The sequence below is a fragment of the Mirounga leonina genome, unplaced genomic scaffold (assembly GCF_011800145.1).
Source record: "Mirounga leonina isolate KUSES-001 unplaced genomic scaffold, KU_Mleo_1.0 Mir_168, whole genome shotgun sequence".
In the NCBI taxonomy this organism is placed as follows: Eukaryota; Metazoa; Chordata; class Mammalia; order Carnivora; family Phocidae; genus Mirounga; species Mirounga leonina.
In genome coordinates, this window is record NW_023270426.1 from 6,462 (window position 1) to 24,594 (window position 18,133).

General features: G+C 41.5%; 1 protein-coding gene across 1 annotated transcript; it reads left to right on the forward strand.

Moving 5' to 3' along the window:
* The first annotated feature begins 9,712 nt into the window (after positions 1 to 9,712).
* Positions 9,713 to 10,577, forward strand: LOC118017159 (olfactory receptor 56-like). Its single transcript, XM_035015078.1, is given in 3 exon segments — positions 9,713 to 10,064; positions 10,067 to 10,210; positions 10,213 to 10,577. Coding segments are annotated over 3 exon segments (846 nt in total). The 5' UTR covers positions 9,713 to 9,727.
* Positions 10,578 to 18,133: the final 7,556 nt, after the last annotated feature.

The following is an 18,133-nucleotide window of genomic DNA, read 5'->3' on the forward strand; positions in this document are numbered from 1 at the left end:
TGCCGCGTTCTGACCTTAGGGGGAAAGCTCTCAGTTTTTCCCCATTGAGAATGATATTCGCTGTAGGTGTTTCATAGATGGCTTTTATGATATTGAGGTATGTACCCTCTATGCCTATACTCTGAAGAGTTTTGATCAAGAAAGGATGCTGTACTTTGTCAAAAGCTTTTTCTGCATCTATTGAGAGGATCATATGATTCTTGCTCTTTCTTTTGTTAATGTATTGTATCACATTGATTGATTTGCGGATGTTGAACCAACCTTGCAGCCCAGGGATAAATCCCACTTGGTCGTGGTGAATAATCCTTTTAATGTACTGTTGGATCCTATGGGTTAGTATTTTGGTGAGAATTTTTGCATCCATGTTCATCAGGGATACGGATCTGTAATTCTCCTTTTTGATGGGGTCTTTGTCTGGTTTTGGGATCAAAGTAATGCTGGCCTCATAAAATGAGTTTGGAAGTTTCCTTTCCATTTCTATTTTTTGGAACAGTTTCAGAAGAATAGGTATTAATTCTTCTTTAAATGTTTGGTAGAATTCCTCTGGGAAGCCATCTGGTCCTGGGCTTTTGTTTTTTGGGAGATTTTTGATGACTGCTTCAATTTCCTTAGTAGTTATAGGTCTGTTCAGGTTTTCTATATCTTCCTGGTTCAGTTTTGGTAGTTGATACATCTCTAGGAATGCATCCATTTCTTCCAGGTTATCTAATTTGCTGGCATAGAGTTGCTCATAATATGTTCTTATAATTGTTTGTATTTCTTTGGTGTTGGTTGTGATCTCTCCTCTTTCATTCATGATTTTGTTGATTGGGTCATTTCTCTTCTCTTTTTGATAAGTCTGGCCAGGGGTTTATCAATCTTGTTAATTCTTTCAAAGAACCAGCTCCTAGTTTCATTGATCTGTTCTACTGTTCTTTACTTTCTATTTCATTGATTTCTGCTCTGATCTTTATTATTTCTCTTCTCCTGCTGGGTTTAGGCTTTATTTGCTGTTCTTTCTCCAGCTCCTTTAGGTGGAGGGTTAGGTTGTGTACTTGAGACCTTTCTTGTTTCTTGAGAAAGGCTTGTATTGCTATATACTTTCCTCTTAGGACTGCCTTTGCTGCATCCCAAAGATTTTGAATAGTTGTGTTTTCATTTTTATTGGTTTCCATGAATTTTTTAAATTCTTCTATAATTTCCTGGTTGACCCATTCATTCTTCAGTAGGATGCTCTTTAGCCTCCATGTATTTGAGTTCTTTCTGACTTTCCTCTTGTGATTGAGTTCTAGTTTCAAAGCATTGTGGTCTGAAAATAGGCAGGGAATGATCCCAATTTTTTGGTACCTACTGGTTGAGACCTGATTTATGACCTAGGATGTGATCGATTCTGGAGAATGTTCCATGGGGAATAGAGAAGAATGTGTATTCCGTTGCTTTGGGATGGAATGTTCTGAATATGTCTGTGAAGTCCATTTGGTCCAGTGTGTCATTTAAAGTCTTTATTTCCTTGTTGATCTTTTGCTTAGACGATCTGTCCATTTCAGTGATGGGGGTGTTAAAGTCCCCCACTATTATTGTATTGTTGTCGATGTGTTTCTTTGCTTTTGTTATTAATTGCCTTATATAATTGGCTGCTCCCATGTTAGGGGCATAGATATTTACAATTATTAGATCTTCTTGCTGGATAGACCCTTTAAGTAGGATATAATGTCCTTCCTCATCTCTTATTAGAGTCTTTGGTTTAAAATCTAACTTGTGTGATATAAGGATTGCCACCCCAGCTTTCTTTTGGTGTCCATTAGCATGGTAAATGGTTTTCCACCCCCTCACTTTCCATCTGGGGGTGTCTTTGGTTCTAAAATGAGTCTCTTGCAGACAGCATATCGATGGGTCTTGTTTTTTAATCCAGTCTGATAGCCTGTGTCTTTTGATTGGGGCATTTAGCCCATTTACATTCAGGGTAACTATTGAAAGATAGGAATTTAGTGCCATTGTATTGCCTGTAAGGTGACTTTTACTGTATATTGTCTGTGTTCCTTTCTGGTCTATGTTGCTTTTAGGGTCTCTCTTTGCTTAGAGGACCCCTTTCAAGAATTCTTGTAGGGCTGGTTTTGTGTTTGCAAATTCCTTTAGTTTTTGTTTGTCCTGGAAGCTTTTTATCTCTCCTTCAATTTTCAATGACAGCCTAGCTGGATAGAGTATTCTTGGCTGCATATTTTTCTCATTTAGTGCTCTGAATATATCCTGCCAGTCCTTTCTGGCCTGCCAAGTCTCTGTGGATAGGTCTGTTGCCAATCTAATGTTTCTACCATTGTAGGTTACATATCTCTTCTCCCGAGCTGCTTTCAGGATTTTCTCTTTGTCTATGAGACTTGTAAGTTTTACTATTAGATGTTGGGGTGTTGACCTATTTTTATTGATTTTGAGAGGGGTTCTCTGTGCTTCCTGGATTTTGAGGCCTGTTTCCTTCCCCAAATTAGGGAAGTTCTCTGCTATAATGTGCTCCATTATACCTTCTGCCCCTCTCTTTCTTTCTTCTTCATCTGGGATCCCAATTATTCTAATGTTGTTTCATCTTATGGTATCGCTTATCTCTCGAATTCTGCCCTCGTGACCATCTCTCTTTTTCTCAGCTTCTTTATTTTCCATCATTTGATCTTCTATATTACTGATTCTCTCTTCTGACTCATTTATCTTAGCAGTTAGTGCCCCCATTTTTGATTGCACCTCATTAATAGCCTTTTTGATTTCTACTTGGTTAGATTTTAGTTCTTTTACTTCTCCAGAAAGGGTTTCTTTAATAACTTCCATATTTTTTTCAAGCCCAGCTAGTATCTTTAAAGTGATGATTCTGAACTCTAGATCTGACATCGTACTAATGTCCGTATTGAGTAGGTCCCTGGCAGTCGGTACTACCTCTTGTTCTTTTTGTTGAGGTGACTTTTTCCATCTTGTCATTTTGTGCAGAGGAGAATAGATTAATGAGAGAACAAAATCCTAGCAGAGTAACAACGTCCCCAGAAAATATACTCTAAACAAATCAGAAAAGACCTGAAGCAGTGGAAAAAGAAACGGAAAGAGAGAAAAAAGAAAAAGAAAAAGATAAAGATAAAAACAAAAACAAACAAAACAAAACAACAACAACAAAAAAAAACAGAATGTGATCAAATATGATCAGGCTGGTATATAGATCAGTGCCACACACTAGATTTGGGGTGTATTTTGGTCTTTTAGAAGAAAGTGCCTCCCAAAATTTTAAAGAAAGAAAAACTTATATATGTACAAAAATAAGGGTTGATATGATGAAGGGATAGAATATGACTGTAAAGATGGAAAGTATAAAAAATTTTATAAAAGGAATTGATAAGAAGTTGTTTGAAAAAAGAAAGAAGAGGATTTAAAAAAAGAAAAAAGAAAAAAAAGGGAGAGAATGTGATTAGGCAGGGGAGTAGAAAAAACCATATACCAGAGATTTAGGGTATATTTTAATCTGTTAGAAGAAACTATCTCAAAATTTTAAAGAGAGAACAACATATATATATGCCAAAAATATGGGTAACTACTATGAAGGGATAGAATATGACTCTAAAAATGAAAAATAAAAATGTTTTTTAAAAAAAGGGATTGATAAGATGTTGGTTAAAAAAGGGAAAAAGAAAAATTCAAAAAAAAGAAAAAAAGAAAAAAAGACAGTTAAAAAAAAATTAACTTTGAAAGACTAAAGAATCATGGTAAAAAAGCCTGAATTCTATGTGCAGTATTCCCCTAGCGGTGGAGTTCTGCCGTTCTCATTGATCGGTAAACTTGGTCTTGGCTGGCTCTTCTCGCTGATCTTCTGGGGAGGGGCCTGTTGCCGTGGTTTCCAAATGTCTCTGCAGGAGGCGGAATTGCCCCGCCCTTGCCCCCTCCCGGCTAAGTAATCTGCTTGGGTTTGCTCTCCGGGGCTTTTGTTCCCTGCGAGCTTTCCGTGCAGCTTTGGAGGCGGAGAGTGAAAATGGCGGCCTCGCAATCTCCACCCGGAGGAGCCGAGAACTCGGGGCCCCGCTCCTCAGTGAGCCCCCAGAGAAAAGCCGTCAGTCACTCCCGTCTCCCCGGTCTCCGGCCGCACCCCGTGCTCACCCGGCCTGTGACCGCGCGTTTCTATCTCTGGCACCCGACCCCAGGTGGAGTCTCCAAACCCAGCAGATCCCTGCGGTGCACTCCCGCGTGGCTCCTCCCGGGGGAGGAAGGTGAGTCTCCCCGGATCTGCCACTTGTTGGGTCCCTGCTGGAGGAGCAGGGGCTCGACTGTGCCGCGGATCACGGTTTATGGCCACCCCGAGCTGAGAGCCTGCGCCTGGGCTCTGTCTCTGCAGCTGGCTTCCTCGCTCCGTTACCTGGGAGCTCTGCCACACTCAGGCACCCCCGGTCTTTCTGTGACCCCGAGGGTCCTGAGACCACACTGTCCCGGAGGGTTCCACCCCCCGCTTAGCCACCAGAGTGACATCCCTCAGTGGAGCAGACTTTTAAAAGTTCCGATTTTGTGCTCCGCGGCTCTATCATTGCCAGAAGCGGCCGACGGAGGCCCCTCCCCCGCCGTCTATCCTCCCGAATATCGCCTCGGATTCACTTCTCCGCACGTCCTACCTTGTAGAAAGTGGTCGCTTTTCTGATGAGAGAGTTGTTGCTATTCTTTTCTTCAATCTCCTGTTGAGTTTGTAGGTGTTCAGAATGGTTTGATCCCTATCCAGCTGAATTCCTGAGAGGAGACGAAATCCAGGTCTCCTACTCCTCCCCCATCTTGCTCTGCCCCCCCATATAGGGTGACTTCTTAGGACAGGTAAAGAACAGGTGTGGATTGCATTGTACAGGGGCAGACTACTGGGACAGTCACAGATGGAGACCTTGTGAGTGTCAGTCACTGGGGAAGTATGGAATGTGTCTGCCATTAGAGGTAGAGCACCAAGAGCAGCTTGCTTCCCTTGCCCAGGTTTCCTCACACTATCCCATCTGGCCCTTCTCTGGTCCTGTCCCCAAGCTCCTGTTTGGGCTTCTTTAATTGTAAGCTTGGGAACCACTATTCCAGAGCTGGAGTTTGTGGACTCCCCTGGGGTTTATCAGCTTCACCCTCCTTGCTCAGGTTCAGTGTTATGTACCTGCATTGGCAGTGGGAGACAGAGACAATCGGCTAAAGGCAGCTTGTGGAACGTGGATTGGTATCTGTGGGTGGGCTGGGATGCACAGTTGCTGGTTCTGTGTCCACCACCATCTCATCTCTTTGATAAGTCTCCTTTCTTTCCACTTTTGCTGCGAAGAGGCTGTTGTCTATTTGAGTCTTACTGTTTGAGCTAGAGAACCACAGGAGGGCTGATGGTGACAAGGGCTTTGATAGCCTGGTTGAGAGGTGTCTGAGGGGCTGAGGAAGGACAGAGTTGGAAGGTTACTCTTTCTCTCCTCTGACCCAGTAAGTACAAACTCAGGGAAGGACAATGTAATTATTTTGTTGTTAGAAATTTCGCCACAGGATATCTGCTGAATTTTTTTCTTCCAGGGATCCCACTCAAAGGTGAGTGAGTGTCTTTTCAATATCACCTCCTTACCTCTTTCTTGCAGTTTCTGTTACTGATTATAGATCATTCCTCCATTCCTTTTTGCTTATCAGCATTATATTTTCCTCTTATTGTCTGTTCCCTTATTGTTTGTATTGCCTTTGGGGGGGGGGGAGGATAAAGGGCTCGAGCATATTCTTTCTAGTGTTATGTCTCTCTGATCTTTCTTCTAGTCCTCTCCCTTTGATCTCCTATTCTATCCCTCTGTCTGGATTAGGGGACTCAGTGATCGACTCTTGGGTTAAAGAGTGATCCAAAGCAGAATGGCAACAGATGAGTGGAAAGAGGTGCAGGTGAAAGAGAAGCCTATGGGCTGATATAGGACATAGAGTTAACTTGTCCCCAAAATTATACTGTAGAGACAAAGTGGCTCATTTTCTGGTGTCATTTTGAGGGAAAAATGAAGCCATTAACTAACTAATTAACATTAATTAACTTCATCCATGAATTAAATGAAGTTAGAGAGCAGGAACTGAGTATGTAAGATGCTAGAGTAGTTTCTTGAGTTGTTTGCATGTTATAATCATTCAACAACATTTCTGAGAACATACTCTGTGCCAGTACTGTTCTAGGAGATGGGGATCCCCACATGAGCAAAAGTGGCCTCAGAAATATATGTTCTACCTGGGAAAGCAGAAAACTAATCCATGCAAATTAAATGTAGAATGCCTGATGGTGAGTGTTCTGAGAAGCACAAGGGTAGGGAAGAAACTCCAAATAGTTGTTGGGTAAAGCCTGGTTGAGTAGGTGAGGAGAAAGTGAGGGAACAGTGTTGAGTTTATCTGGGAAGAGCCTTCCATGAGGAAGTTAGAGCATGTACCAATTCCTCCTGAAATGCAGGGAGGCCAGTGACACCAGAGTAGAGGAAATTCCAGGGAAATCAGAAGAAAAGGAGGTTTGGGTGATGATGGAGGGCTAGCTAGATGAGTCTTCCTTTACTCTTGAAGAATTTTTTTCTTTTATTTTACAGAAAAAAACTTCACTCTATTATGTACAAATAGATTAAAGTAGGAGCAAGGACAGAAGGGGAAGGCAAGTCCAGTTAAGGCCCATTGTCATCATCCAAGGGAGCAGTGATGACAGTGTATCCGGCTGGGACCTGCAGGAGTGAGATGTGGCCAGGAGTGAATACATTCTTCAGGAAGAGCCTGCAGGGGTTCTGATGTTGGGATGTGTGTGAGAAGAGAGGAGTCAAGGATACACCATGTGTTGTTCTGGGCAACTGACGGACTTGCCATTAATTGAACCAGGAAGAGAGGAGAACTGTTGTTTCCACAGGAGAGACCAAGTGCTCTGTCTGGTCCATTTAGATAGAAAAAGCCCATTAGATGTAAAAGTGGAGGTGTTGAGTGTAAGTTTATATAAAAATCTGAGTTCAGAGGAGTTTTCCAAGAAGTGAGGGAAATGTCATTTTCCACCTGTGTAGTATTGTATTATAAGAGTTGGGAGGAAGGAAAAGTGTGGAATGCATCTCTTTGTAGGTGCATGTGGCTGAGTGCCTGTGCACACTGTTGGTAAGGGTCGTTGTCAGCACGGGAGGAAGAACTTTTTTAAAAAAGATTTTATTTATTTGACAGAGAGAGAGAGCGAGAGAAGGAACCCAAGCAGGGGGAGTGGGAGAGGGAGAAAGAGGCTTCCCACGGAGCAAGGGAGCCCGATGCAGGGCTCGATCCCAGGACTCCGGGATCATGACCCGAGCCAAAGGCAGACACTTAAAGACTGAGCCACCCAGGCGCCCCAGGAGGAAGAACTTCTGATGTGGTTTGGGGGACCTGGTGTTTTCTGTTGATTGACTCAGTCTGGGGCTGATATATTCAAGATGGTATTTGAAGACTATAGGAACAATGATTTTACTTCTGTAGAACAACCCTTCCCAACATCACACCTGAGTGTTGGTGGTGGCAAGGATACCTGGCCACAAGTCAGGACATAGTCCTTTCTGTAGGGACACAGCTCATACAGCCTACTTTCCTAGTGGTGAATCTATGCAGGTCCATTCTAGTTTAGAAAATTACCTTGAGTCTTTACACAGAAATTATATCCCGTGGGGTTGCCTCATTTCCTCTTTGTAGGGAGGTAAGGTAGACATGAATACATCCCACACAAACATCTGCTATATGCTGCTATCTATCATGCATTTGTGGAAAAACTCTTAACTATTCTTTTTTTATTTTTATTTTTTTAGCACTCACTACCATGTTTTTATTTTTTTAATTTTATTTTATTATGTTACGTTAGTCACCATAAAATACATCATTAGTTTTTGATGTTGTGATCCATGATTCATTGTTTTCGGGTAACACTCAGTGCTCCATGCACAGAAAACTCTTATCTTTTAAAAATACGGAATCATTTTACATTATATCAAAAACTAATGATGTACTATATGTTGTCTAATTGAATTTAAATAATAATAATAAAGAACAGGGGCTTCTGCAGTTAAAGGAAGAGTCTTTCTGCTTCCAGGAAATGAAATTTTGTTATATTTCACTTCATCGTGTATTATTTTATTCAGTCAACACACATGTACTGAGCTTATACTATGACCTAGGAAAACATTCTAGGATCTGCCAACGTCACTGTGAATAATAAATGGTGCTTCTGTTCCAGTGGGATGAGACAGACCATAAAATAGAGAAATGTGATGAACACTGGGTGCTATACTCAACTATGAATAGTTGAACACTACATCAATAACTAATGATGTATTATATGTTGGCTAATTGAACATCATAAAAAAATAAAAAGCAATGTAGAGAAAAAGTAGAGAAATGTAAGCAATATGTGTTAAATTGTGTAAGTGATATGGGGAAAAAAACAAGAGTAGGGAAGGCTTGAGAGTGTAAGACCTTTTTGATCTTAATATGACCTTCACAGAAGGCCACTCTATAGAGGTAAGCATTTGAGTAAAGATCTGAAGCAGGTGAAAGATAGAAGTAGGAAGAAAGAGCATTCCAAAGAGAAGAAAATGCAAAATCCCAAAGGTGAGAGTTTATCTATTTTTTTCTAAGGAAATTCAAGAAATCATAGTGAGCAAAGCGGGCATGATAGGAGATGAGGTCAGAGGTCCTAGTGTGTGTTTTTGTGTGTGTTTGTGTGTGTGTGTGTGATATACATAAGGCCTTGTCACTGCAAGAATTTCAATTTTGAGTAATTTTGGTAGACATGGACATACTATCGCAAGAGAGTTGCATCATGTGACATATTTTAACATATTTTAATAATCCACCTGAGAAAGTGGCTTGGAGCAGGAGAGTTGCAATGGGAGTGATAGGAATCAATTAGATTCTGAGTATTCTAAATATAAAGCCAAGAAGCTTTCCTGATGGTTTAGATCTAGGGAACTCTAAAACATAGAAAAATTTAAGATGATTCCAAGATATTAGGCCTGCGGAAATAAAGAAATCTCAAGTCTCCATTAACTTCCCTATTGTTAACACATATAAATTATCTTTTGGACATGAAATGGTCCAAGGCTTTTGGAGATAGTTTACTTAGTTTGTGTAATCCCAGATGAAAAGAATGTCATACAGGGAAAAACCAATAGTTTCCTGCCAAACATTATTGTCCTTTGATCTTGTGACACATAAAATAATTCAGTTCCTATTATTTTTGATATGGATACATAAAAATATAGATATGTGGCCCAGTTCTATAATCTAGCAAAGATCCTATAATCCATGTCATGGGAATATGAAAGAGCACCCTATGTATGTCTTTTTTTTTTTTTTTAAAGATTTTATTTATTTGAGAGAGAGAGAATGAGAGAGAAAGAACACATGAGAGGGGATAGGGTCAGAGGGCGAAGAGACTCCCTGCCGAGCAGGGAGCCCGATGCGGGACTCGATCCTGGGACTCCAGGACCACAACCTGAGCCGAAGGCAGTCGCCCAACCAACTGAGCCACCCAGGCGCCCACCCTATGTATGTCTTGAAGCACAAGTTTTTGAGCTTTGATGAGTTACAAAAGATACAACTGACTGAAGAAGTCAGAGATAAAGACTTGTCACTCAGTCTCAGAATTTCTCTGTTCATGTTCTCCAGTGATTGTGAACAAGTGAGCCAAGGGGATATGGTTGAACCGATCATCTATAGATGACTTCATCCTCTTGGGCATTTTTCTCATAGCCAGACTAATCTTGTCCTCTTCTCTGTGGTTATGGTGGTCTTCACAGTGACCCTCTGTGGGAAGGTTCTCCTCCTCTTCCTCATCTACATAGATCCTCGGCTTCACAAACCTATGTACTTCTTCCTCAGTCAGCTCTCCCTCATGGACCTCATGTTAGTCTGTAACATCATGCCAAAGATGGCAGTCAACTTGCTCTCTGGCAGGAAGTCCATCTCCTTTGTGGGTTGTGGCATACAAATTGGCTTTTTTGTCTCTCTTGTGGGATCTGAGGGGCTCTTGCTGGGATTCATGTCTTATGACCACTATGTGGCCATTAGCCACCCACTTCACTATCCTGCCCTCATGAGTCAGAGGGTCTGCCTCCAGATTAGGGGAGTTTCTGGGCCTTTGGGTTACTAGATGAAATTATCCAGATGGTGGCAGCCATGAGCTTACCTTACTGCGGCTCAAGAAACGTGGATCACTTCTTCTGTGCGGTGTCAGGTTTATTAAAACTGGCCTGTACGGACATATCTTTTTTGAAACTCTACTCTTTGCTTGCTGTGTCTTCATGTTGTTTCTTCCCTTCTCCATCATTGTGGCCTCCTATGCTCACACCCTGAGGGCTGTGCTCCACATGCACTCTGCTCAGGCTCGTAAAAAATCCCTGGCCACCTCTTCCTCCCATCTGACAGCTGTCTTCCTCTTCTACGGGGCAGCCATGTTCATCTACCTGAGGCCTTGGCACTACCAGGTCCCTAGCCATGACAAGGTGGTCTCTATCTTCTACACGGTCCTTACTCTTATGCTCAACCCCCTCATTTATAGCTTGAGAAACCAGGAGGTGATGGGGGCCCTGAGAAAGGGGCTGGAAAATTGCAGGATTGGCTGCCAGCACTGAAGCAATAGCATCTGGTGCTTGGTGATTCCACCTCTTGGTTGCATAACATTGGTAAATCACTCACTTTTGTGAGTGTCTGTTTCTGCATCAATAAAAGAGAATCATGACACCTGCCCAGCTTCACAGGTCTCAGTACATGTAAATCTAAAGTCTCATGAAGAAGCAATGCATTGATATTGTCATTATTAATTTTTAAATTTTGAACTAAAGCTACCTATTTCTTAATTGTTCTTTGTTAAAGCTATGTTTTATTGAGTGTTTTAAATGCTGGGCACTCTTCTTTTCCCTTCTCATACCTTCTATATTATTAAATTGATGATTAAGCCTAACAAATATGGACAGTTTAAGTGGAAATTTCCTAGATGTCAGAAAATGAATCTCTACAATTCTTTATGGTTGGTTCCTAACTTGCTCCCGTGCTGCATTAAAGGATTTATAAAGCTTCCTTTAGGAAATATAAATATATCCTTATAGTTTAGAAATTACTTTCATATTTTCTATTAAGAAACAAAATAGATGAACATAGGGGAAGGGAGGGGAAATAAAAAAGATAAAAACAAAGAGGGAGGCAAATCATGAAAGACTCAACTATAGGAAACAAATGGAGGGTGGCTGGAGGGGAAGAGGGTGAGGGGATGGGATAATTGGGTGATGGGCATTAAGGAGAGCATTAATGAGCACTGGGTGTTATATGCAAGTGATGAATCAATAAATTCTACCCCTGAAACTAATAATACACTATATGTTAACAAAATTGAACTTGAGTAAAAATTTTAAAAAATTGAAAATCCAAAAAAACCCCAAATTACCTGTATATTTCTAGCATGTGACTCTGCACCTTATAAATAGCAATTGCTCAATAAAACCTCATTGAATGAATGTAAGAAGAAAATATCAAATGAGATAATATGCATGAAAGCATTTTTAAAAGCACACTTCACATGCCAAGTGTGCTGTGCTAGCTGTGATTTCTTTTTTTTAAGATTTTATTAATTTATTTGACAGAGAGAGACATAGTGAGAGAGGAAATACAAGCAGGGGGAGTAGGAGAGGGAGCAGCAGGCTTCCCACGGAGCAGGGAGCCCGATGCGGGGCTCGATCCCAGGACCCTGGGATCATGACCCGAGCCGAAGGCAGATGCTTAATGACTGAGCCACCCAGGAACCCTCTAGCTGTGATTATTTCTGTACTTCATGTTCTGCAACAGTAAAACTGTATCTCTTTAAAAGGATGAAGATTAGAACAGAATTACAGAATTGAAGGTATTATATTAAAACATATATCAGTCAATGTCCAGTCAGAAATAAAACCACATTATTTATTTTACCAGAGAAAATATAATATAAAAAGTTGTTATTCAGATATTTGAGAACTGAAATGGCAAAACAAGTATACTAAGGATTACCGGGGGGGGGGGGGAATCTAAATAATTCTTAGGCCTGGGGCAGTAAAGGGAAAGATTAGGGTTTTAAAACTTGGAGACTTGGAGCCCAAATATGTGAGGAGTGGGCACACACTAGCTGGTACTCCTACCTCAGAAGGAGCCCTTTGAGGGGGGGGTCTCCCCCAGACATCAGAGAAGGCTGCCCTGGCCAACTTAATGGTTGTTCTCCCAGAGCCCAAAGGAAGAAGAGGGGCTTGCATAGGTCCCAGACTTCTGACAAGTGGAGTGACATAAGGTTAATTCTGGTCCCCCAGTTCACTGGAGTCTCTGTCTCCAGATTGACAAAGAATAGGTGCTACTCAGCTACAGCTTGCTCCTTTGAGGGACAGAATGAGACTGGTTCTGTGTGTGTGAAAATAAAATTTGCAGAGTGGAACCAAATGCCAAGATGAAGAGTCAAGAAACACTGCTGGGATAATAATGATAGGAAAAACTGGGAATCATGAAGTTAGTTTCTTCTCTCTTGCCAGCTTACAGTCTTCTTCTAGTGCCCCTATTGGCATATCTGAATCCACACCTTCATGACAAGGCAGACAGCAGCATCACAAGTTGGAGTGTAGAGTATGAGTTTGGAGCTGAGACAATAACTTAACAATGGGCACAGTCTACACGGTTGCCTACTCAGTTTCCAGACCATTTTAACAATGTTTGGATTTCTGTTAAACACAATGACATAGAAATGTGTAACTGTTCTCTTTTTTTAAGTTGGTATTTGAATTCCAGTTAGTTAACTGACAGTGTAATATTAGTTTCAAGTGTACAATATAGTGATGCAACACCTACTTACCACACCCCGTGCTCATCACAACAAATGCCCTCCTTAATCACCATGAACTATTTCACCCATCCCCCACTCCCCTCCCCTCTGGTAACTATCAGTTTGCTCTCTAGAGTTAAGACTCTGTTTCTTGGCTTACCCCCCGCCCCCTTTTTTCCCCACTTAGCTGGTTTGTTTTGCTTCTTAAATCCCACATATGAGTGAAATATGGTATTTGTCTTTTTCCGACTGACTTATTTTGCTTAGCATTATACTCTCTAGTTCCATCAATGTCATTGTAAATGGCAAGATTTCATTCCTTTTTTATGGGTGAGTAATATTCCATTGTGTATCTATACCACACCTTCTTTATCCATTCATCTGTTGATGGACATTTGGGGTATTGCCATAATTTGGTCATTGTAGATAATGCTGCTATAAACATAGGGGTGTACGTAACCCTTTGAATTAGTATTTTTGCATTCTTTTGTTAAATACCTAGCAGTGCAATTGATGGATTGTAGGGTAGTCTATTTTTACCTTTTTTTTTTTTTAAGATTTTGTTTATTTATTTATTTATTTGAGAGAGAGAGAATACATGAGAGGGGATAGGGTCAGAGGACAAAGCAGACTCCCTGCCGAGCAGGGAGCCCGATGCGGGACTTGATCCAGGGACTCCAGGATCATGACCTGAGCTGAAGGCAGTCGCTCAACCAACTGAGCCACCCAGGCGCCCTATTTTTACCTTTTTGAGGAATCTCCCTACTATTTTCCACAGTGGCTGCACCAGTTTGCATTCCCACCAACAGTAGCAAGAGAGTTCCCCTCTCTCCACATCCTTATTCAAATCTGTTGTTTCCGGTGTTGTTGATTTTAACCATTCTGACATATGTGAGGTGATATCTCTGTAGTTTTGATTTGTATTTCCCTGATGATGAGTGATGTTGAGCATCTTCTCATGTGTCTCTTGGTCATCTGGATGTCTTCTTTGGAAAAGACTGTTCATGTCTTTTGCCCATTTTTTAAAAAAGATTTTATTTATTTGACAGAGAGAGACACAGCAAGAGAGGGAACACAAGCAGGGGGAGTGGGAGAGGGAGAAGCAGGCTTCCTGTGGAGCAGGGAGCCTGATGCAGGGCTCAATTCCAGGACCCTCGGATCATGACCTGAGCCAAAGGCGGATGCTTAACGACTGAGCCACCCAGGTGTCCCAAGCATCTGACTTTTGATTTATTGATTTCATAGTCTCAAGAGTAGTAAGATCAAGCCCCATGTTGAGCTCTGTGTTCAGTGCTGAGTCGGCTTGAGACTCTCTCTCCCTCCCCCTCTGCTCCTCCTCCCTTTCTCTTTCAAATAAATAAATAAAATCTTAAAAAAAAAGAAAACTGGACATTTAGAATGGTATGGTAACTATAAATCAGATTCTTCCCCAGCCACAGAATTTGTTTTGATGCTTGCTATAGGCTTCAGTTTTTTAGTGAGTTTGACTATTTTTGTAAAATGTGTGTTTTTGTCTCTGCTTTCCAGCTTTAGAGAAATGGGAGGGCAGTGACACTAGTAAATACAATTCTTAGAACCTATAACAGGGAGAACACCTTAGATATTTTATTTCATTCAATTCTCACAACAAATATTTGTAGTGAATATCATCATTCTCATTTTACACATGAGGAAACACGTTCAAATTAGTCCCTTGCCCAAGGTCAAGTCTACATAAGATTCCCATCCAACTCTGTCCTTCTTGGAGGGGAAGTGTCTGTGCTATGCTACCTTTGTGTGAATTTCTAATATGAGAGAAAATGAAGTGGGTAGGAGCTGACAGGAGAGTAGGAGGAGGTGGTAAGTGCCAGGGACAGATGAACTCTTTGTCATAGTAGAGTGTTTGTTGAATCCTTGACCTCTTAGAGACTGCTTTGAATTTCAGTGGAAATGAACCCTGAGATCAGAAGGTTCGGTGTGATCTTGGATGGTTGCCTCCTTATTAAGCCGAGGTCCTGAGAGGAGGCAGAAAGATGCAAAGATGTGATGGTCTGGAGGTCACGGGATGCCTTTGCTTACATAAAGTATTTAGTGGACATTTTCAAGGTTGGCCACCACACAGAACAAAAGCCAGTATTTCCCATTTCCTTTTGGAATAGAGAAAGAGCCAATTCCTCCCAGGCTGACCAATAGAAACCCTCCTCAGTTTTCTTCTCCTTCTTCTCCTGGGAGTTTGTTGTTGGTGTAGCTGAGATGAGCAGAGAACTTTGAATGAGGCGCCTTTCCCTGGGAATTTAATTGCCAGAGACTGGGGAAAGATATGTGACAGAGGAGGGCTCTCCAAGGAATTCTGGAAAATAGAAGCAACTTTCTTTAGTCACAGAAGAAGAGGAGAAAAATGGGTAGCAGTGAGGAGTGAGGGAATAAAACCTTTTAGCATAGCACTGGACATGGCCCAACAAAGAGTCTCTCCCACAAGTGAGAGGCTCCCTGCTGGTTCCCAGTGAATGCCTCTTCCTCTCCTAGTCCAGATCACTCCCTTGCTCCTCTTATGGATGAGGGATGTATGATCTCTATGTACTATAAATGCTCTGGATGGGTTTTTCCTCATCCCCTAAAGCTACTGCCAGTGTTTTAGCATGAGGCTGACTCTTCTAGATTTTTCTGTGTGGTTTTCCTACTTTCAGAACCCATATTCTTCCCAATTTAACCAATCTTAATGTATTTCTTCAAAACCTCTTCACAGCCCTCTTGGAAGACATCAGGTATTTCCTGCCTGTAAAAGGGAAGTGTCCTTCTTCTCTACTTTTACTAAGTCCCTCCAGCTTCCATTTCAGTCCCATTTCCTTCTAAGGAGATGGAGTTTCACTGGCTTCCCTGCACTGAGAGAGACCCATTGCAGACCCAACTGACTGATTAGAGCAGGCCTCCATTGGTGATGAAGTCTGTTTTCCAAGGACATAGGGCTCCAGACTCCTGATCTGCCCCCCTCATTTTCTAGCACTTCCTGGTGTCATTGATTACATGGTTTCAGGTAAGGTTCTTCCCTCTGTGTCTTGTTATGAAATGCTTAAAATGTTGGTTCATTCCACAAATATCTTTGCCATTCTGTTTGCTATTTCTCTTGAGGTACAGACCTCTTGTATGGTTAGATTTTGTTTCTAGAATGTTGTTTTGCCTCCTAATTCTTTATTCTGTGCATAGCACTAGAGGTGATCTAGAATAGGGTTGTTTCATCCAACCTGTCATTTTGCTGCTTTGCAGGCCAAGACCCAGGAGAGGAAGTGAATTTCTCAGGGTCTAACCACAGGTTTTAGGAAGGATGGGCAGGGACTGTTTTGTTTTTTCAAGACTAGAGAGGATGTGACAATGGTAGGACCATCTGAAACTGGCCCCCTAGGTTACCATGAAAGCTATCTGTCCTTGGTGACATCTGGCTGTTAGATTTTTTTAATTTAAACTCAATTAGTTAACTTACAGTACATCATTAGTTTCAGATGTAGTGTTCAATAATTTATCAGTTTCATATAACACCCAGTGCTCATCACATCACGTGCCCTCCTTAATCTCTCCTTAATGTTGTTAGATTTTGAATATGAATGGTGAAGTCCTCCCCTGCTGACCCACCCCATGTGCCTATATTTCTGACTCTTTGGAAAATTTTTCTGTTTGCTGCTCCTCCAAACCTTATATATATTTTTCCATGTGGATATTTTCTCCTATACGCCTTCTTCTTGAAGGACAATTAGTGCCCTGCTGTTATTTTGAAATCATATTTGGTACGTTTGCTCCCTTCTCTTCCCATTCCACAATGTCCTTTCATTTCACAGCTGTCCCATGACTCTGACGACTGTCTGCTGCCGGTCTGTCCTACACAATTCCCAGTGTACCTCTTTGGGAATTTTTATGCACAGGCTAGGGCTTTGACAGGTCTGATCTGAGGGATGGAAGATGTCCTTCTTGCTAAAAAATATCTTCCAATACTGTCCACCTGAAAAAAAATGTGTTGTAGCTACCTAGTGAGACTTCACCAGGAGAAATTTACATCTCAGTTGGAGGAAGCTAGGAAGGGTCAGGCATGACTGCTGCCTTTGTGCATATAGGAAGCACCTGTTTCTGGGGCCTGAGGGGCCTGGGGGAACTATGGAAGACCTTGATGGGGCAGGACTTCCAAAGAGAGCCAGGAGGTTTGCAGGCATTGTGGTCTGCTCCACACTTTTCCAACAGGTTGGGAGAATCAGAGAAGCTGGGCTCTCACATCCTCCAGCGTCCCAGAAGTCAGAGAGCTCATTGTGGCATTGGCAACAGGAGTGATCTGCCCCTCTTTATGGCTGCCCACTTCACTCAGGTACTCCTGATGTGTCTGTCCCTCATCTCACCTGTGTTGTTGCCTTTCCCCTGATCCTTCCCTCTTAGCCTCTGTGTTCTCTCTTTCTCACCATGTGTCTATGTTCCCTGCCCTCTCTTGCATTGTCTTTGTTTTCTTACTTTTAGTCTCTTCTGGGACATTAACACTTCTGACAGTCTAATATTTTCCATCTTCATTTTTTTTCTATTTTATCACATCTCTTTATCTTGTCTCCTTTTCCTTGGCATCTTCCCATTATTCCTTTCATCTCTCCCTTCCTCCCATCACCTCCTGTTAATATTGCTCTGCTTTCTAATTCCCTGCCCTTTCTCTCATGCCTCGCTGCACTCTGTGCGGTCACTCTGTGAGGTCTACTGTCATGCCCTAGGTTGAGACACTCAATCTGCTCTAATGTTATGACTGCAGTGCCTATGGCCAGGTAGCTTTGGCAACAGAAATGCCCTGCAACACTATTAGTGACACTGAAAATAGTGTACAGTGTTACTTCTGTAAAAGATTGTTTAAAAATATGAATTTATTACTCTTGCTTGAAAAAAATCCTAGTTTTTACTTGTATAGGTTTCTTAAATGTTATGCTACAAAGGAAGCTGAAAGAGAAAAGATCTTCCAGGTACATCAGTTACCTGCTCATATGGCAATCACTTAAATTCAAAGAATACATGAAGAATTTCTTGCCAAAAATTCAAATATTACAGATCAAGCTGGAATCCCTCTTTGACCGTAATCACCTATCAATCTTAAGCCTCTCTGCCGGGTAACTACTGTTATCATACTCTGTGTCCTTTAAGAATTTGTGTATTTTTTTCGCATATTCCTGCCAGCCCACACTTAATATTACCAAACTGTATATCAACTTGGGTAAAAATTTGTATTTCTGCCTTAATTTGAGTTTATCCAGTTATTAGAGAGATAAAAAAGTATTAAATATTTACTGGGATTTTCCTTTCTGATATTTACTGCTCATTTAGTCTATTTTTTTCTTATTGATTTATGGGTGTTCTCTATAT